Source organism: Panthera leo, chromosome E2, assembly GCF_018350215.1.
Source record: "Panthera leo isolate Ple1 chromosome E2, P.leo_Ple1_pat1.1, whole genome shotgun sequence".
Lineage (NCBI taxonomy): Eukaryota > Metazoa > Chordata > Mammalia > Carnivora > Felidae > Panthera > Panthera leo.
The window spans coordinates 43,307,228-43,329,416 of NC_056693.1; the positions used below are offsets into that span (position 1 = coordinate 43,307,228).

General features: G+C 38.1%; 1 protein-coding gene across 3 annotated transcripts in view; it reads left to right on the forward strand.

The window, feature by feature from the left end:
- The window catches only part of NFATC3 (nuclear factor of activated T cells 3), a 136,584-nt gene that overhangs the window by 52,588 nt on the left and 61,807 nt on the right, over positions 1–22,189 (forward strand). For all 3 annotated transcript variants that reach the window (XM_042919554.1, XM_042919556.1, XM_042919555.1), the window contains one exon: positions 21,117–21,316. In XM_042919554.1, coding sequence (XP_042775488.1) covers positions 21,117–21,316 — 200 coding nt within the window. The remainder of the gene's footprint in view (positions 1–21,116; positions 21,317–22,189) is intronic.

Consider the following 22,189-nt stretch of genomic DNA (forward strand, 5'->3'; position numbering starts at 1 on the left):
AGGGTTCATCCATGTTGTAACATATAACAGAATTTCTTTCCTCTTTAAGGCTACATAATATTTCATTGTATACACATTTTGCTTGTCCATTCATCCACCAATAGACATATGAGTTGCTTCCACATTTCAGTTGTTGTGAATAACATTGCTATGAACATGGATATGCAAATATCTTTTTGAGACCCTGCATTCATTTCTTTTCAGTATATACCCAGAAGTAGAATTGCTGGATCATATGGTAATTCTACTTTTAATTTTTTATTTATTTTTTATTAAAAAAAATTTTTTTTGAGAGAGAGAGCATTAGTAGGCGAGGGAGCAGAGGGAGGGAGAGAAAGAATCTTAAGTAGGGTCCACACTCAGCGTGGAGCCTGATGCAGGGCTCTATCCCACAACCCTGGGATCATGACCTGAACTGAAATCAAGAGTGGGATGCCCACCTGAGCCACCAAGGTGCCCCTCTACTTTTAATTTTTAACCACCATTCCCACCAACAGTGTACAAGGGTCCCAGTTTTTCTACGTCCTTGCCAATGCTTGTTTTCTGTTTTTTTGATAGCAGCCATCCTAGTGAGTGTGAAATGGTGTCTCATTGTTGTGATTTGCATTTTCCTTCTGGTCATTGAGTTTGAGCATTTTTTAGATTTATTGACCATTTGTATAACTTCTTTGGGAAAATGTCTTTTCAAATTTTTGCCCGTTTTTTGAAATAGGTGGTGTGTTTTTCTGTTGTTGAGTTTTAGGAGTTCTCTCTTTTTCTCTTCCTCTGTGTATGTATATGTGTATAAAAACACATGTTTGTGTGTGTGTGTGTACACACACACACACACACACACACACACATATATGTAGTTTATACTTATGTAATTAAAATTTTTAAATGTTTATTTTTGAGAGAGAGAGAGAGAGACAGGGTTTGGTGGGGGGGTTGTGGAGGAGCAGAGAAGGAGGGAGACACAAAATCCGAAGCAGGCCCTAGGCTCTGAGCTGTCAGCACAGAGCTCGACACAGGACTCGAACCCACGAACCACAAGATCATGACCTGAGCTGAAGTCAGACGCTCAACTGACTGAGCCACCCAGGGGCCTCTATATTTATGTAATTTATATATTTATATTATTAGATGTATGATTTGCAGATATTTTCTCCCTTTTTTTGGTTCTCTTTTTACTCTATGGATAATGTCTTTTTTTTTTTAATCTTTCTAGTTTTTATGATTTTTATTAAAAAAATTTTTTTAATGTTTATTTTTGAGACAGAGAAAGAGAGACAGAGCATGAGCAGGGTAGGAGTGGAGAGAGAGGGAGTCACAGAATCTGAAGCAGGCTCCAGGCTCTGAGCTGTCAGCACAGACCCCGAAGGGGGCTCAAACTCACGAACCATGAGATCAAATCCTCATGAAGTTGGACACTCAGCCAACTGAGCCATCCAGGCGCCCCTTATGATTTTTACTATTAAAAAGATTTTTTAGAGATAGAGCGGTGGAGAGGGGCAGAAGGAGAGGGAGGGAGAGAGAATCGTAAGCAGGCTCCACGCTTAGCATGGAGCCTGAGTTGGGGCTTGATTCCACGAGCATGAAATCACAGCCTGAGCCAAAATCAAGAGTTGAATGCTTAGCTGATTGAGCCACCCAGGTTCCCCTGGATAATGTCTTTAATGCCCCCAAATTCCGATTTTCATGAAGTCCAATTTGTCTGTTATTTTGTTGACTTTGTCTTCATATCCTAGAAAGAATTGTCAAATTCAGTGTTGTGAAGCTTTTGCCCTAGGTTTTCCTCTATGAATTTTGTAGTTTAAGTCATACATTTAGATCTTTTATCCATTCATGTTAATTTTTGATAAATGTCAAGTTAGATGTTCAGCATTATACTTATGCATGTAGATATCCAGTTGTCCCCACATCATTTGTTGAAGACTATTCCTTTCTTCGTTGAATGGTCTTGACACTATTGTCAAAAATTGTTTGACTATATGTGCAAGAGTTTATTTCGAAGCTCTTAATTTTATTCTGTGGCTCTATATGTCTGGCTTTATGTCAGTACCACAGTGTTTTTATTACTGTGGTTTTGTAGTAAGTTTTGAAACTTGGAATTGTGAGGCCCCAAGTTTTGTTCTTTGTTTTTGAAGATTGTTTTGGCTCTTTAGGTCCCTTAGGTTCCATAGGAGTTTCAGGGTAGGTTTTTCTATCTCTGCAAAAAATGTCATTGGGATTTACTTAGGGATTGCATTAAGTCTGCAGATTGCTTTAGGTAGTATTGTCATCTTAACAGTATAAATCTTGACTCCAAGAACAGGAGATGCATTTCCATTTATTTATGTCTTTACTTTTTTCAGCAGTGTTTCATAGTTTTCATTATACAAGTCTTTCACCTCCTTGATAAGCTTTTTTTTTCTTTTCAAATTTTTATTTAAATTCTAGTTAGTTAACATACAGTGCAATATTGGTTTCAGGAATAGAATTCAGTGATTCATCACTTACATATAACACCTTAGTGCTCATCATAACAAGTGCCCTCCTGATATCCATCACCCATCTAGCCCATTCCCCACCCACCTGCCTCCATCAACCCTCAGTTTTTCTTCTCTATCTTTAAGGGTTTCTTATAGTTGTTTCCCTCTTTTTTCCCCTTCTCCTTCCCTTCCCCTTCCCCTTCCCCTTCCCCTTACCCTTACCCAAACAAAATTCATCTGTTTTGTTTAAGTTCCACATGTGAGTGGAATATACGGTATTTGTCTTTCTCTGATTTCACTTAGCATAATATGTTGTAGCTCCACCCACGTCCTTGTAAAGGGCAAGATTTCATTCTCTTTGACTGCTGAGTAATATTCCTGTGTGTGTGTGGGTGGGTGTGTGTGCGTACGTGTGTGTGTACCACATCTTCTTTATCCATCCATGGACATTTGGGCTCTTTCCATAGTTTGGTTGTTGTTGATCATGCTCCTTGGTTAACTTAATTCCAAAATGTTTTATTCTTACTATTGTAAATGGAATTGTTTTCATAATTTTTTTTCTAGATTGTTCAGATTGTGTATAGAAATACCAACTGATTTTTGTGTGTCGACTTTGTGTCCTGATACTCTGTTGAATTCTGTGAATAGCTGTGTGTGTGTGTGTGTGTGTGTGTGTGTGTGTGTGTGTGTAATCATTAGGGTTTTCTTCATATAAGATCATACCATCTAAGAACAAGGATAACTTCACTTCTTTCTTTCTAATTTGGGTGCCTTTTATTTCTTTTTCTTGCCTAATTGCTCTGGCTAGAATTTCTAGTACTGTTTTGACTAGAACTGGTGAAAGCAGGCATACTTGGGTTGTTCCTGGTCTTCTAGGAAAAGCTCTCAGTCTTTCTCCTTTGAGTATGATGTTCATTGTGGGTTTTTCTTTTTCTTTTTAAAAAAAAATTTTTTTTTAACGTTTATTTATTTTTGAGACAGAGCATGAACGGGGGGGGGGGGGGGGGGTCAGAGAGACGGAGACACAGAATCTGAAACAGGCTCCAGGCTCCGAGCTGTCAGCACAGAGCCCGACGCGGGGCTCGAACTCACGGATTGCGAGATCATGACCTGAGCCGAAGTCGGCCGCCCAACCGACTGAGCCACCCAGGCGCCCCTGTGGGTTTTTCATATATGGCTTTTATTATATTGAGCTAATTTCCTTCTAGTTTGTTGAGTTTTTTTTTTTTTTTTTTTTTTTTTTTTTGAGACAGAGAGAGACAGAGCATGAATGGGGGAGGGTCAGAGATAGAGGGAGACACAGAATCGGAAGCAGGCTCCAGGCTCTGAGCCATCAGCCCAGAGCCCGACGCGGGGCTTGAACTCACGGACCGCAAGATCGTGACCTGAGCTGAAGTCGGACACTCAACCGACTGAGCCACCCAGGCGCCCCATAGTTTGTTGAGTGTTTTTATCATGAAAGAGTATTGGATTTTGCTAAAGTTTTTCTGAACCAATTGAGATAATCATGTGATTTCCTCCCTTCATTCTATTAATGTAGTATATTATATTGATAGATGCTTATATGTTGAACTATTCTTGCATTCCAGGAATAAATCTCACTTGGTTACTGTATATAACCCTTTTAACATGCTGATTAATTCAGTTTGCTAGTATTTTGTTGAGGTCTTTTGCATCCGTGTTCATAAGGAATATTGGTCTGTAGTTTTCTTGTTGTGTCTTTGGCTTTAATATCAGGGTACTGTTGACCTCATGGGATGAGTTAGGAAATGTTCAGTACTCTTCAGTTTATTTGAAAATATTGAGAAAGATTGGTATTAGTTCTTTAATGTTTGGTTGAATTCGCTAGGTCCAGGACTTCCTTCTTGAGGTGATTTTTAACTACTGATTCAGTGTTCATACTAGTTATAGGAATTTTCAGATTGTCTATTTCTTTTTTTTTTTTTTTTTTTTTTTTAAGTTTATTTATTTATTTTGAGAGAGAGTGCATGAACTGGGGGTGGAAGGCAGAGAGAATACCAAGCGGGCTCCACACTGTCAGTGCAAAGTCTGACATAGAACTTGATCCCACAAACCATGAGATCATGACCTGAGTCGAAACCAAGACTCAGATGCTTAAATGACTGAGCCACCCAGGTACCCCCAGATTTTCTATTTCTTCATAGTTTAGTCTTAGAAAGTTTTGAGTTTCTAGGAATTTGTCCAGTGTGGTTATCCAATTTGTTGGTATACAAATATTTATAGTACTCTTAATCCTTTTTATTTCTGTAGAGTTGGTAGTAATGTCCTCATTTTCGTTTCTGATTTTAGTAATTTGAGTCTTCTCTCTTTTTTCTTAGTCCATCTAGTGAATGAAAGGTTTGTCAACTTTGTTGATCTTTTCAAATAACCAACTTTTGGTTTCATTGATTTTCTCTAGTGTTTTTCTCTTCTCTATTTCATGTATCTCTGCTCTAATCTTTATTATTTTCTTCCTTCTGCTAGCTTTAGGTTTAGTTTGTCCTCCTTTTTCTAGTTCCTGAAGTTATAAAGTTATGAATTTACAACTGGAAATCAGATTCCCCCCCTCTTCCAACAAGGATTGCTGTTTTTTATTATTGTTTCTGGTTTTTTTTTAAGTTTATTTATTTTGAGAGATAGAAAATGTACACATGCTCGCAGGGAGGAGAGGTGCAGAGAGAGGGAGAAAGAATCCCAAGCAGGCTCCGTGCTGTCAGCACAGAGCCTGACGCGAAGCTCGATCTTACGAACTGTGAGATCGTGACCTGAGATGAGATCAAGAGTCGGATTCTTAACCAACTGAGCCACCCGGGCACCCCTGTTTCTGGTGTTTTGATTGCTGTAGGCTGTTTCTTTACCAAGGATCAGCCTGAGGTGTAAATTTAAGATCTCTGGTCTTTTTTTTTTCCCTGGTCTTTTCTGAGCCTTTCCCTAAGCATGAGTGTTTAGTTTCTAATTTTCCCCAGATATGCAGTTGTTTTTTTAATATCCTAGTCTTAATATGTGTCTTCCAGAAGGGGAAAAAGAAAAATGTGGTGAATTTATAAATGGAGAGTGCAAAAATAGAAACTAAATGTTCTTTTATTATTAAATTGGTCTGGTAGATGTATGGTGTGTGTGTGTATGTGTGTGTGTGTGTGTGTGTGTGTGTGTGTGTGTGTGTGTAGAGTCTCATTTTTTTTTTTTTTTTTAGTTTATGGTTAGGGACTATAGAATTATGCAGCACTGCTCTTCCACATTACCAGTGGGGTTTTTTTGGGTTTTGCACATTCACAGTGTTTTTGTTTTGTGGGGTAAAAAATTTCTATAGTGCCTTTAGAATGCATAAGCACAATTGAGAAAGAGATGCAGTTTAGTCTGAAGTGAAACTAAATTGTTTACTTGTTGCCAAGAAATTAATCTTTAATAAGTTTAATATAGTTTATAAGTAGTATTTAATCAGATTATTTTTCTTTTTAATACTTATCTAAATATGGGAAAATAAAGTCCATAGTTTTTTATTGGAGTTGTATAGTGAAAATGTACGTTTTCATTCACTAGGATTGGAAGAGTCTTGTAGTTCTTAACTTTCTGAATTTTGTTTTAAATGTTTTAACATATTACAGATTCTCATTATCTTTTAGAGTAAGTTTTAGAACAGTTATTTTAAAAGAATTTGGGGTACCTGGGTGGCTCAGTCAAAGTGTCTGACTTCAGCTCCGGTCATGATGTCAGGGTTCATTGTCTGGCTCTGTGCTGGCAGCTTGGAGCCTGGAGCCTGCTTCAGATTCTTTGTCTCCCTCTCTCTCTGCCCCTCCCCCACTCTTACTCAGTCTCCTCTCTCTCAAAAATAAATAAACATTAAAAATAAAATAAAAGGGGCGCCTGGGTGGCTCAGTCGGTTGAGCGTCCGACTTCAGCTCAGGTCATGATCTCACGGTCTGTGAGTTTGAGCCCCGCGTCGGGCTCTGTGCTGACAGCTTGGAGCCTGGAGCCTGTTTCATATTCTGTGTCTCCCTCTCTCTGACCCTCCCCTGTTCATGCTCTGTCTCTCTCTGTCTCAAAAATAAATAAACGTTAAAAAAAAATTTAAAAATAAAATAATTTGATTTTCAAATGGACATGTATCCCCAGAGTGCTAAAAGTCAACATGCAACTTCACAACAATGCCAAATTCAGTGACATTTTGCAGATTTGTGCTGATGTTAATTGCAAAAACTTGCTTTTTTCAGTGCTTTGTAGTTTATAAAATGTTTTCTCAGAGTTTATATTTAATATTCACAAGAGTTCTTGGTAAAGGGCAAGGCAAGTACATTGTGCAGATGATTTAAGATTACACATGATGTAATTGGCAGAGATCTTAAACCCAGGTCTTTTGACTCTGCTACTCTGTTTTCTGTTTTACCATATTGCCTCTTAGACTGCAGCTATGTTATAATGTCATAGTTCTTTTTATTAAGTACTTTCACATTCTTTCATTTAATTCTCCAGATAAGCCTTTTTAGAAACCCTGGTCTTTGATTTAAAGTCATGTGTTATTTCTACTACCTTTATATAAAGTCCTCAGTCAAAATCTTAGACTTTTGTTTACCATTATTGTAGTTTAAACTCTCTTGGATTAATCATGTTAGGCTAACTACTGTGACCAATACTTCCCAGTGTTCAGTGGTTTAGGACCTAAAAAAAGGAAGCTTATTTATTTTCTTTTAGATTGTCACTCATGAATTCAAGGTCTGTCCTCTTGTGATGTCATCATCTTCAACACATAGCCTCCATGGTTCCTGAGAAAAGCAAAGGGAGTATAGGGAAGGCACATAAGATGCTTGAACCTGGAAGTTACTACCAGTTATTACAACTCACAGACCTCTGGCCAAAAGTAGTCATATGGCCCTACTTAAATACAAGGAGACTGTGAAAAGTAGTCCCTGTGAAAAGTAGTTGTTGTTGGGAGCCTTTCCTCAGCAACAACTCTATACTGTACTATACATCACAGCTCTGCATAAATCTTTGGTGTCACTGTCTCCTCTGCCATATCCCCTATACGGTATGGTCTTTTGATTATATTCAGGAGTTTAGTAGTAGCTAAGTGACTAATATGGGTTCTTCAGTCACACTGCTTAGGTTTGAATCCTGGGCTGTACTGTGTCTTTGGCCAAGTAACTAAAATGTTGTAGATTTTTTTTTTTTTATTAAATCATTCATTGCCTAATTTATTCACCCATCTATCCTTTTGTTCACTGAATAAATATTTTTTGATTGCTCGATACCTTACAGACAGTATTGTAGATGCTGGGGATCTAGAGATGAACAAAATAAAGTCTCTGCCCACATGGGCCTTTCTTACATTATACTGAGAGGAGACAATGAGTAAGTAAATAAAATAATATTGTAATGTATTAGGTAAAATATTGAGAATTAGAATAAGATATAAGAGGCTAATTATGGGAGGAACTTTACCTCTGGTTCCTTTTTTATAAAACAAGGATAACACCCTAAGAGCTGATAGGAGGATTAAATGAAACACTGCATGGACAGAACATGGCATAGTACCTTACACATAGTAAATGCTCAGAAAATGTCAACAAATGTTGATCAGTATTCTGTGAACCCTGATGAAGAGTAAGTAGCCGAGTAAGATACCAACATTGGCATCCTAGAATTCACCTGGAATGATTAGTGTCATTTGAAAGAGTTGTGTTTGCATTCCATGGGCTAGTATTGTATCAAAATGAAAAGAGAAGGGCACTTAAGCACTAGTTGTAGAAATCTTTCTGGTATTTGTTAAAGGACAATTTCAGATGTTCTCAGTATACTTATACATTGAGAGCTAAGAAGTTTCTGAAGTATATATTTTTTGAAATTATGGAAGAACTCAAAACTGAAGCTTTTGCAAAATACCTCCTACCTTCTAGCCATCTAATAAGTTGATTTCTTTTGTTTAAAGTAAACAACCTTAGTAATTAATGTGGTCTGCAACTATTTAATACATCCAAGACAGTCTGTTACTTAGCTGGGGATTCAGTGGGGGGAGATCAGACATGTTTCCTACTCCCATGAAATTTACAGTTTGGTGAAGCTTGCAAATGAGATAACAATAAAGTATGATAAAGGTTTAAAGGATGAAATTCACATCTCTCAAAGAGGACATAGCTGAAGGGGTTGAAATGGGCACTGCTTATTTGAGGAAAATTCCTAGCTAATTAAAAACATTAGCCAGAGAAAAGGTAGATACTAAGTAAGGAAAGGTATGAAGCAGAGGGAAGAGTTTATTTATTTTAAAGTTTATTTTGAGAGAGAGAGAGAGAGAGAGAGAGAGAGAGAGCGCGCAATGGAGGGGTAGGGAGAGGGAGAGAGAATCCCAAGCACGCTCCTTGCTGTCAGAGCAGAGCCTGATGCAGGGCTTGAAGCCATGAACCGTGAGATCACGACCTGAGCCAAAACCAAGAATCAGATGCTTAACTGACTGAACCACTGAACCTCCTTAGGGAAGAGTTTAGAGCTGCACTATCCAATTCAGTAGCTACTAGCCACATTTAAATTTAAATTAACCAAAATTAAAATTTCAGTTCTGAGTTGCATCAACAGAACTTCAAGACTTGGTAGGCATGTGGCTAATGACAGACAACATTGTCTTTTTAACAAATGATGCTGGAGCAATTGCACATCCATAGGCAAGAAAATAAATTGGAACCTAAACCTCACATCTTACACAAGAATTGATTGTACATGAATCATGGATTTTTTTTATTGTTTATTTATTTTTGAGAGAGACAGAGACAGAATGCGAGTGGGTTAGGGCAGAGAGAGAGGGAGGCACAGAATCCAAAGCAGGCTCCAGGCTCTGAGCTGTCAGCACAGAGCCTGACGCGGGGCTTGAACTCATGAGCTGTAATATCATGACCTGAGCCGAAGTCAGGCGCTCAACTGACTGAGTCACCCAGGCGCCCTTGTGGATTTTTTTTTTAATGCAGATGTAGAAGATTTTTATCATTGCACAAAATTCTGTTGGGCAGTGCTAGTTTAGAAGCCAGGGAACAGAGACAGGTTCTCTTTTTCAAATATGAAAGGCGTAGAACAAGAGAGTTGCTTTGTGGTGATGGAAGAGTTCCTTATCTTTTATTTTTTATTTTGTATTTTTTACATTTTTATTTCATTTTTGAGAGGCAGAGAGAGAGCACAAGTGGGGGAGGGGCAGAGAGAGAAGGAGACACAGAATCTGAAGCAGGCTCCAGCCTCTGAGCTATCACCATAGAGCCTGACGTGGGGCTCAAACTCACAAACTGCGAGATCATGACCTGAGCCAGTCAGACGCTCAACTGACTGAGCCACCCAGGCACCCCTCATGGATTTTTTTTTTAATGCAGATGTAGAAGTTTTTATCATTGCACAAAATTCTGTTGGGCAGTGCTAGTTTAGAAGCCAGGGAACAGAGATAGGTTGAACGTTGCAAATATGAAAGGGGTAGAACAAGAGAGTTGCTTTGTGGTGATGGAAGAGTTCCTTATCTTTTTAAAAAGAAAAAAATTTTTTTTTACATTTTTATTTTATTTTTGAGAGGCAGAGAGAGTCAGAGCACAAGTGGGGGAGGGGCAGAGAGAGAAGGAGACACAGAATCCAAAGCAGGCTCCAGGCTCTGAGCTGTCATCACAGAGCCTGACACGGGGCTCGAACTCACAAACCGCGAGATCATGACCTGAGCCGAAGTCGGATGCTCAACTGACTGAGCCGCCCAGGCACCCCAGAAGAGTTCCTTATCTTGATGGTGATGGTGATTACTTGAATCTACACATGGGATAAAATTACATAAAACCACACATACGTTATATTATACAGTAATAATTTTACTAAGACATAAATATTTTAGGGCCACTTGGATGGGTCACTTGATTACATGTCCAACTTTGGCTCATGTCATGATCTTGTGGTCCATGAGTTCAAGCCCTGCGTCGGGTTCTGTGCTGACAGCTCAGAGCCTGGAGCCTGCTTCAGATTCTTTGTCTCCTTCTCTTTGCCCCTCCCCTGCCCTCTCTTTGTCTCTCTCAAAAATAAATAAACATTTTAAAAACAGACATAAATATTTTAATTCAGTAGCTCAAAAGGTACTGAAATTTTTAATTTATTATTATTTTTAATGTTTTTATTTATTTTTGAAGGAGAGAGAGACAGAGCATGAATGGGGGAGGAGCAGAGGGAGAGGGAGACATAGAATTTGAAGCGGGCTCCAGGCTCTGAGCTGTCAGCACAGAGCCCAATGCGGGGCTTGAACTCATGAACTGTGAGATCATGACCTGAGCCGAAGTCGGACGCTTAACGACTGAGCCACCCAGGCGCCCCAAAAGCTACTGAAATTTTTAAAATGGGGATTGTAGAATTTTTTTCATATTTCGACTTTATATTTCATCATATACCAAGATCATTTTCCAGGTGATTTTTTATTATGATGTTATATGCACATTTTCAGTTTGAAGCAGTTTATATTATGGAAATTTAATTATTTTTAGTATCTGTATGATGTGTTCTCATGTTTCTGATATATTCAGATTCCTTCCCCCCAAGTAATTTAGCAGACCTGATAATAGAATTGCTCTTATTGAAGCTGCTCTAGTCTGTCCTATAGTGACCTTTCGGCTTTAACGCTCCAGCTTTAGTTAAATTAAGCAGGCACAGACTTTTGCTATGGAAACGATACGAAACATAACAAACAACTTGGCTTACTTTCTTCTACAAAGCAGAAGGTGGCCTGAAAAGAGGTATACTGATACTAGATGAGAGTTTTTTTAGAGAGTACTGTTAAAAGCAATAATTTGTTTATGATCTCAACATAATGCTCATCTGGAAATGAGATGGGAAGACTGGGTAATTTATTTGATGTTGCTTTAAAATTCCTAAGATGCATAGGAAAAATGCTATTTTTCACATATTATATAGTACATATGTTTGGAGCATATGTTGGCTGAAGTATGTGTTATGAACTATGTTCCCTTTGAAATCTTATATGCATGATTACGTTCCCCCATCACTGGTTTATTTTACTATTGAAGTATAAAGGACAGGTGGCTTATGTCTTTGCCAAGCTGGTATTAAAGTGAGCTATCTAATATGACTAGGATACTTTGGTATATAGTACTTAGGTACGTTATGTGATATTTGGGTAGCTTAATAGATAGTAATAAAGTTTTTATTTGTATTTTCTATTTTAAACTTCATTTTGAGCAGCCTACTTTAGTGGCTATAATTCTTATTTAAATAATTCTGTTGACAAACCTCATGAGTTATTTTTTGCCACCAAATTGTACTCTTATTCCAAAGTTCATTCATTCAACAATCATTGAATGCCTGTAATGTGCTAGATACCATATTGGGCTCTGAGGATAACATATTGGGCTCTGGGGACCCTGTCCCCTTCACAGTACTTAGGGGCAAATTGTAAAGTTGTTGGTGTTTCTTCTTCCCCTAGATGAACAGTTCCATAGAATAATTTGTTCAATTTAGATTAGACATGAAAGAGCAACGGATATAGCAGAATAATCACTTATTAGCCATGAGTTTCCAATTTCTTCTTCAGTTACTGACTTATTTAGGCTTTTTTGTTTTTATTGTGATCACGTTGGCATTTTATTTTTTTATGGAATATATTTTTTTCTTTTTAAAAATTTTTTCTTAATGTTTATTTATTTGTGAGAGACAGAGCAGGATTAGGGGAGGGGCAGAGAGAGAAGGAGACACAGAATCTGAAGCAGGCTCTAGGCTCTGAGCTGTCAGCACAGAGCCCTATGCGGGGTTTGAACCCATGAACAGCGAGATCATGAACTGACCTGAGCCGAAGTCAGATACTTAACTGACTGAGCCACCCAAGTGCCCCTGGAATATTTTCAATTTAATTAAACCTATGTAAAATTTATTAACTTTGTCTACCAAAATATATAAAAAGAAATCACAACTGAAAACATTGAGGGGCACCTGGCTGGCTCAGTCAGTGGAGTGTGCGACTCTTGATCTAGCACTTATAGGTTTGAGTCCTACATTGGGTATAGCGATTACTTAAAAATAAAATCTTTTTTAAAAGGGAAAATATCGATAGATTTTTTTGACTATATAAATATTTACAGAAAACTGCAACTTCCAGTTAAAGATAGTAAATTGAACACATGTGTTTACTCTCATTAGACATTAGACAGCTGTAACTTAACCTTGTTGGATAGAGAGAAAGAGTCAATGAAGAGCACAAGTCATTTTATATCAAAGAACTGTGGAAAGACTCAGGAATGTGAGGCACTGGGTATCTCTGAAAGTGGGGTGTGAGATGAAGCTGAAAACAGAAAGATTAGTTGAAAGTCTACAAAAGAAGCAGTTAGAGTTCACAGATTTTTCTCTTATGTAGTATAGTGAAGTGATTATCACTGTCTTACCCTGGGAGAATATTGGAGATTTGCTCTTCAGCAGGAATGAAATAGACATTCTAGGTTCTAGAATACCTGAAGGCAGAGATTGAAGATCTGTACAGAAAATGGAGGGTGGATGGAGGGGAGGCATAGTGAAAATCTGCATACTGAATATGGAGACTTCTGACCCCCCCTTTTTTTAAATGTTTTTATTTATTTTTGAGACAGAGACAGAGGATGAGCAGGGGAGGGGCAGAGAGAGAGGGAGACACAGAATCCGAAGCAGGCTCCAGGCTCTGAGCTTTCAGCACAGAGCCCGACGCTGGGCTCGAACTCACGTACTGTGAGATCATGACCTGAGCCAAAGTCAGACGCTTAACCAACTGAGCCACCCAGGCGCCCCTGACCCCTTTTCTTAACTCTCAAAATGTTTATGACAAGTTTATGCTCCCTAGACGAGACTGGAAGATTTGCTTTTAGACAGACCGGTCCAAGAGAAAATTCATATGTGCCTCAACTTGCAAATCTTTAGACTAATGATTCTCAACTCTGTCATACCCAACCCCACTTTTTTGTTTTGAACAAATATTTTATAGTACTACTTCATTAACCTGAAATGGAAATGCAAAGATTATATAATCAACTTGCACATACAAATGTAAGAATATCAATATAATACTGTAATATTACAGGGAAGTAAATTTAGAACTAAATTATAACAAAATAGTTACATTTCAAAATGAAAAGGCTTGACATTGACATTGAAAAGGCTTGACAGTGAAGCAGTTAGATATTTGTAGCTGCAGTATCACTGCAAGTGTTGCAGGTACAAAGGCAGGCATATTGATTAGCACCCTAAATTCCATGAATGAGTGGCATTACTGGCAATGACATGATTTTCTGAAATGATGAACTCTTGCTAAAGTTTTCTTCAATTTATATGGTGGTCATATTCATTACAAATTCATGTGTTAAAACTGCAGTTTTTTTTGGCACTTATTTATACTAAGGAGTTGGGTTCTGAGTTCATAAGTTTCTCTGTATACATAAATATATGTGGGACATTCTGAAGTTCCACGTAACATAGGCTAGTTCTGTACTTTGAAGAACTAGTTATCCCATGCATTGATAGGAATTTCAGTCTTTGGCTCTTTGTCATAAAATGCCTGTAGTATACCTCACTCATCGTGTTGCCATGCTCATTCATTTATGTATTGACTGTGACTGTTTTTGTGCAACGATGGTAGAGTAGTTAGAACATGTGTGGTACTCTTACCACTTCACACTTTGCTCAGGGCACTGTAAACCACAATGTTGAAGTTAAAACTCAGTAGTGTTTCAAGTCCTCTGAGTATTGCTATACTGGAACTTGTACAGTCCATGCTCATCATTTCAAAATAAGGAAAGGAAAATGGATAAATGTCATCCTTTAAAGACATCCTTTAATATTAGACTGTATTATTTTGTTATCAAAATAGATAGCAAAGCATTGTGTTTATTGTTCAGTAATTTTTTGGCTGGGCTAAAAGGATATACATCTTATATAGCCTCATTATTTCCATCTAGCTGTCTCATTGTTACTTTGAATACTCCATGACTAACATTGAAAACCTTACCTTATCTCCCTCCAAACCTGTTCTGAATCAGTGACTTCTTCATTTATTTGCTAGTGATACCACCATTCTCCTAGATACTGAAGCTCAGAACTTCTAACCTCTTTTTTTTCCTTTCTCATTATTATGTGTGTAGTCAGTTAAAGAAAATTTCTTTAGGGAAATATTTATTGCATTCATCCCTCTTCATTTCTATTTTCTGTTTATGTTCTCACTTCCACCCTAATTTAAACTTCCAATACATGTGATGTTAGTACCTAGTGCTTCAGCCTCTTAACTGATTTCCATGATTCTGTCCTCTCTCTCCTTCATAGAGCCTTCATTGATTTTTATCATATGCTTCCATACATCCTTTTTATTATAAGTAAATTTCTGCCTTTTAGAGTCTTCACTAATTTCTTAAAGTTTAGTACATGCCACTTTGTTCTTTATTTTATTTTTTAAATTTTACTTCTTAAAAATTCTTTTTGTTTCAAGTTTTTATTTAAATTCTAGTTAGTTGGGGTGCCTGGGTGGCTCAGTGGTTGAGTGTCTGACTTTGGCTCACATCATGATCTCACAGTTCGTGAGTTTGAGCCCCACATTGGGCTCGTTGTTGTCAGCACAGAGCCCACTTGGGATCCTCTGTTCCTCCCCCCCACCTCTGCCCCTCCCCTGGCCACGCTCTCTCTCTCAAAAATAAATATTAAATAAGTTTTAGTTAATATATAGCGTATGTTCTTTATTTTAGTGTCACCTATATAATATTGGCTGAAGCAGTGGCATTCAATATGGATATTTTTATAATAGATCCTCAGTTAAAAAAGGAAAGGGTAGAGGAATGAACAAAACAAAGTGTCTGCCTTCTTGGAACTTATGGTACTGAGGGAAATAGATAATAAATACATAATACACTTTTCATAGTGATCCATACTATGAAAAATAATAAAACAGGATAAGGGGACAGAGATGTGGTATTTTAGGTAGGGTGGTCTTCTCTTAGGAGGTAACCTTTGAGTATGGAACTGAAGGAGTGAGGTAATATGAAGATCAGAGGGAAGAATGTTCCAGAGGGATAAAATATCAAGTGTGAAATCCATGAGGTTAGGAATGAGTTTGGGTGGTTCAAGCATTAAGGCCAGGATGGTCAGAGCAAATCATTGAAGGGAAGAGAGTTAAAGAAGGTAAGGCAACAAGTTGGCCAGGGATCAAATCACATAGGCCTTGTAAATCATCATAGGACATTTTAATTTAGTTGAGTGTTGAAAGGAAGCCATTAGAGAATTCTGAGCAGGGCTTGAAATTATCTAGTTAAAGTTTGCTCTGGCTTCTGCACAGCGAGTAGGCTGTAAAGGAGCCAGAGTGAAAACAAGGAGAACAGTTACAAGGCTATTGCAATGGTCCAAGCTTTAATTGCTTCTTTATAAATGTTACAATATTGGAAACCATCCTAGGTAAATTATACTACCCAATAATAGGCAGAAATCTTCATGTCCTTTCCTAAGTAGAGGATAATCACTGAATTATGATGTTGCTGGGTTACAAACTCCACTGTAATCTAGGGATGGGCAAGCAGGGGGAGTAAAGTGTTCATCTGAAAGACTACATAGTAGAAAAAAACTCTTTCTACACATTTGAACTCTGACTATATTACATACCTAGAATCATGGATGCAGAATAATAGCTAATATTTGTTTATCACTGCCTATATGACATGACTAGGCACTTTATATTTGATATCATCTATCAGGATAATTTATAAGTCATAGTACAGAAATAGAAGATAATTTTTTTAAAGGGTATTATGAAATCTCAGGCTTGGAAGCTACATGGTCTAGAACATTGTCTAGCCATCCTACCCAGTACTGCTGTAGCGAAAACATCACTGACACTGTAACTCGTGACCACAACTTGTTCTGACAATACTAGGGACTGAGTGCCAGAAACTCCAGTACTGCCTTGAAGTGCTGGACACCTCCTCCACTCTGCATACTGAAAAATGGACTTCATGCAACCTATATTATCATGTCGCTCCCTTGTTGGTTCAATGGATTAAAGCAGCCATGGAACACATCTTTCTCCCAATTGTGGCTAAAAGTAGCAGTGGAGATTACTGAGAGAAATCTCTCTGAAGCTTTTAAGACCACCAACTATAAGGAAGCGACTAACTCAAAGCAGAGGAATCAGACTAAATCTGCAACAAAGACGAGACATAGCTTAAGAACTGTAACCTGACAAAAGAAATCGCATACCTCTTTTTGGAGGTAAATACATTTCTACTTGAGTCTTTAGAAGTCTGTCATACAGAATGTTCAGTATATGCTCAACAGTACACACACACACACACACACACACACACGAAAGTGTGACCCACAGTGAAAAGAAAACAATCAGTAGAAGCAGACCTAGAGATGAGATGGCTTAGATCTTCTACCTCTTCATCTATGTTGGAGTTACCAGAAAGAGTCTTTCATTTAACCATAATAAAATACTAAACCAGTTAGTAGAAGTAGGCTAGGTATGTGAAGAGATGGAGGGATTTCTGTGGAAGCATGAAAAAAATTTTTAATCAAAAGGATAATAATGACAAAGATACAAGAAGAGAAAACTAGCGATCAGGATTTCTAATGAATCTAAACACAAAAATTCTCAACAAAAAAACTAACCAAATCCGACAACACATTAAAATGTTTATATAGCATTGCCAAGTGGAATTTATCCCAGAAATGTAAAAGGGGATTGAACATAGGACAATCAGTTGATGTAATACACCACATTAATAGATGGGATAAAAAACACATGATCATCTCAGCTGACATGGAAAAGGCCATTTGACAAAATTTAACAGCCTTTCATTAAATTGTTTTTGTAATTTATTCATTTTTGAGAGAGAGCACATGTGAGTGGGGGCAGGGGCAGACAGAGAGAGAGCGCGCACAAGAGACACAGAATCCAAAGCAGGCTCCAGGCTCTGAGCTGTCAGTGCAGAGCCCAGTACGGGGCTCAAACACACGAACTGTGAGATCATGACCTGAGCCGAAGTCAGATGCTTAACTGAGCTGCCCAGGTGCCCCAACAGCCTTTCATTAAAAACAAAAACAAAAGCCACCAAAAAACCCTAACACTCAACACACTAGGAAAAGGGGAAAATTCCTTACCATGAAAGGTCATTTATGAAAAGCCCACAGCTAACATCATGTTTAATGGTAAAAGACTGAAAGCTAGGGGCACTTGGATGGCTCAGTTGGTTAAGCATCCAACTTGATTTCGGCTCAGGTCATTATCTCATGGTTTGTGAGTTTGAGCCCTGTTTTGGGCTCTGTGCTGACAGTGTGGATTTGGATTCTGCTTTGGATTCTCTCTCTCCCTCTTTCTGTCCTCCTCTACTACTCACTCTCTACCTCTCTCTCAAATAAATAAATAAACATTAAAAAAAAAAAAAAGACTGAGTTAAGATTAGGAACAAGATAAGGAGGCTCACTTTCACCACTCCTGTTAAGCATTTGTGCTAAAAGTCCTAGCCAGAACTATACAATAAAAAGAAATAAAAGGCATTTGAATTGCAAATGAAGAGGTAAAATAGTCTCTATTCATAGATGGCATATTCCTGTACATAGAAAATATCACATCATCCACAATAAAGCTACTAGAGCTAATAAAAGAATTCAACGTTTCAGGGTAGAAGATCAAAATACAGGTACCATTTGTGGTTCTGTGTACCAGTGATGAACAACTTGAAGAGGAAATTTAAAAGTAATTCTATTTATAGTAGCATCTGAAGGAATTAAATACTTAGGAATATGTTGAACCAAGGAGGTGTCAAGACTTATATGCTGAAAACTATAAAATATTGCTGAGAAAAATAAAAATAGATGGAAACAAGTAAAATAAAAATCAAATGTAAGTACACATAATAAATGGATATCCATGTTCATAGATAGGAAGACTTAACATTAAGCCATCAGTACCCCCCCCAAAGCAATCTAGAGAGTGAGTGCTCCTACCAAAATTCCAACAGCCTTTTTTGTTGAATGGAAAAGCATATTTTCAGATTCATGTGGGATTGCAAGAGGCCTCAAATAAGCAAGACAACACTGAAAAAGAAGAATAAATTTGGAGGGCTTACTCTTCCTAACTTGTAACTTACTACAAAGGTGCAGTGTTTAAAACACTGTGGTATTGGCATACAAACAGAGTGATGAAATAGAATAGAAAGCCCAGAAATAAGCCCTCACACATGGTCAATTCATTTTCTACAGAATGCCAAGACTATTCACTGGGGGAAAGGACAGTCTTTTCAACCAATGGTGCTGGGAAAATTGGCGCTGGGAAAATTGGATATCTACCCACAAAATAATATAGTTGGACCCTTACCTTACATCATAGACAAAAATACACTCAAAACGGATCAAGGTCCTAAATGTAAGACTTTACTAAAACTAAAAACTCTTAGAAGAAAACATTCAGGGAAGTCTTGACATTGGATTTGGCAGTGCTTTCTCAAGTATGACAACAAAAACACAGGCAACAAGACAAACTAGATAAATTGGACTCCCATGAAAGTTAAAAACTTGTGCATCAAAGGACACCACCAAGAAAGTGAAAAAAACAAAACAAAACCCAACAACCTACAGAATGAAAGATATTTGTAAAAATCCTATATCTGCAAGGGATTAATGATTCAGAATATATAAAGAAATTCAATTCAAAACCAGATATACATATATACCCAAATGTAACCCCAAAGAATGAATTTTTTTGTTGTTAAAGCAGTCACTTAACTTGTTTAGAGTCAGTCTGTAAAATCTGTCTCTCTGGTTGGTGGGAGCTCATAGTCTCATTTCAGTTATATTAGCCTTAGACTCCTTGGGATCTGACCTGTTCATGGATGGTTTCCAGGTCAGCCAAAGGACTGGACAAAGTTTATTTGTATAACTTGGAGCTCCCCTTCTCTGGCTGTCTCCTTTCTGGGAGTTCCCTTTTACTCTGAGGGAACTCAGAGTTCCTCAGAGGCTGAAGTTGTCCCAAACTCTGTCCTTGGTTCTTGAGGCCCTTCAAGACTAGATTTTGTATAGGAAATTCAACCACTTTGTAAGGCATGGTCTGTGGCCTTCCCTCAGGTTGAAAGCCTTAAAAACAGGAGACACTGTTTTGTTACAATTCTAGCATGTGTCACTTTGCTTCCAGTATATACTTATATTTGCTCTCCATACTTTGAAGTAGTTCTTTATGTTTGTTCCTGTTTGTCATTGTTACCTGCATAATGGTGGGTCATTTGGGTGCTAGTCAGCATCAGAGTGGACAGGGGAATCTCCCTAAGTGCTATATGTGTACTTCTTCAGGCTCTATTTCTTTTATTTTCCTCCTTTTTTGGTGGTTGCTATTTTTACCTCCAGCACCTCCTGGTCCTACTCCTATATACACATCTTAACCTCAAAAATAGTGAAGGACACCAGAGAAAGTCAAGTAGCCCAGCCTGTTAAGTCAGTTGAAATTTTAAGTTGATAACATATATAATAGGCTTTTTGAGATTTTTTTTACTAAAACAAACTTTCTGATTTTAATAGCCTGTTAGAGGACCTTCCTGTACACCCAAGTCTTTTTAAAGTTTACTTGTTTATTTTGAGAGAGAGAGAAAGGGAGAGAGAGATTGATTGAGAACTCAGTGGAGGAGTGGGGTGGGGGGGGGTGAGAGAGAACCCCAAGCAGGCTCCACGCTGTCAGCATGGAGCCCGACATGGGGCTTGAACCCACAAAATGCAAGATCATGACCCGAGCTAAAATCAAGAGTTGGACACTTAATTAGCCGAGCCACCCAGGTGCCCCCTGTACACCCACGTCTTTTAAGTCTGGGCTGGATGGTTAATGTACAGAGTCAGTCTGTCCTTCCTTTCTTCCTTATTTCCTTTCTCTCTTTGCAGAGCACGAGTTGGGGAGAGGGCCAGAGGGATAGAGAGATAACCTTCTTTTTTTTTTAACATTTATTTTTGAGAGAGAGAGAGAGAGAGAGAGAGAGTAAACTGGGGGAGGGGCAGAGAAAGAGGGAGACAGAGGATCTGAAGCAGCCTCTGCGCTGACACCAGAGAGCCCGGTATGGGGCTCGAACTCACGAACCATGAGTTGAAGTTGGACGCTTAACTGACAGCCACCCAGGCTGAGAGAGTGAGAATCTTAAGCAGGCTCCATACTCAGCCCGGAGCCCGAAACGAGGCTTGATCTCAGAACTCTGGGTCCATGACCTGAGCCGAAATCAAGAGTTGGATGCCCAACCAACTGAGCCACCCAGGCACCTTTTTTTTTTTTTTTTTTTTTTAATTTATTGTTAAGTAATCTCTACACCCAACATGGGGCTCAGACTCAATCCCAAGATCAAGAGTTGCAACTCTTCCAACAGAGCCATGTAGGCACCCTTTCCTTGTGGTTTGTCACATTACTCTATAAGAAAGCTTTGCAAAACTTTTATTCCGGATATATATACAAAAAACACAAAAACCAAAACCCCCTCATTCCTTTGTAACATGCCAGCATTTTACAACTCATAATCTTCTGAAATTTGGAAGATTGTTCACTTATTACATTTTTATTTTTACCTTCTTGAAATAACATTTTGTGTATCAATAATATATGTTACAGATATAATAAACTTCCTGTCGTAAACTTATTATAAATATAATGGATAATGAGTTGTATTTTTGTTTGTTCTTTCTAATTAGCTCCTGGGCTATAATGAAAAGCCGATAAATCTACAGATGTTTATTGGAACAGCAGATGATCGATATTTACGACCTCATGCATTTTACCAGGTGCATCGAATCACTGGGAAGACTGTTGCTACTGCAAGTCAAGAGATAATAATTGCCAGCACAAAGGTTCTGGAAATTCCCCTTCTTCCTGAAAACAATATGTCAGCCAGGTATCTGGAAACATACCCCAAAATGGGCAGTTCTTTTTTTTCCCCTAAAACAACTTTCAGAGAAAAACATACTTCTTTTTATAGTACAGAAATGAATTATTCATGGTTCTAAATTAACAGAATAACATTATGTAAATAATTGTAAGACATTAGCTAAAGTTGGTAGCAGATTTCCAGAAAGGAAATGCACTTCAGCAGAAGTTTATGAACCATGTGGTACCAGCCAAGCATTTTGTTAAATGTTAAAGATAAAAATATATGGACTTTTTGCAAGTAGCTCACAGTCTAATAGGGTAGACAAAAGAACAGTTGCAGTACAATTATTATGATTGTCAAATTTCCTTAAGGAAACTTTTACTGTCTCCAGGATTACTTGTTTGACTCCTTTCCAAACAAAATGAGGTGGCTAGCTTCTGAATGAGAATGCTTTAGAGTTTTGTTCAGGTTAGGATTATATGTCACACAAGGAATGCAGTGGCTTAAACAGTCAACGTTTAGTTTGTTATTCCATAAAAGAAATGTACAAATAGGCATTTTTAGGGCTAGCACAGGAACTCCATAAGTCATTGGGGCCCCAAACTCTGTTTTTCTTCTTTGATGGTCTTTTTTTTTTTTTTTTTCCAATTAAAAAAAATACTTTTTTTGAGAGAAAGCAAGTGGGGGACGGGCAGAGAGAGAGAGGGTCTGGACAGAGGATCTGAAGCAGGCTCTGTGCTGACAGCATAGAGCTTGAGGCGGGACTGGAATTCATGAACCATGAGATCATGGCCTGAGCTGAAGTCAGACGCTTAACTGACTGAGCCACCCAGGTGCCCCTCTTTGTGTGTGTGTGCGCGTGCGTGTACATTTTGAGAGAGATCAAAAGTGTGTGCA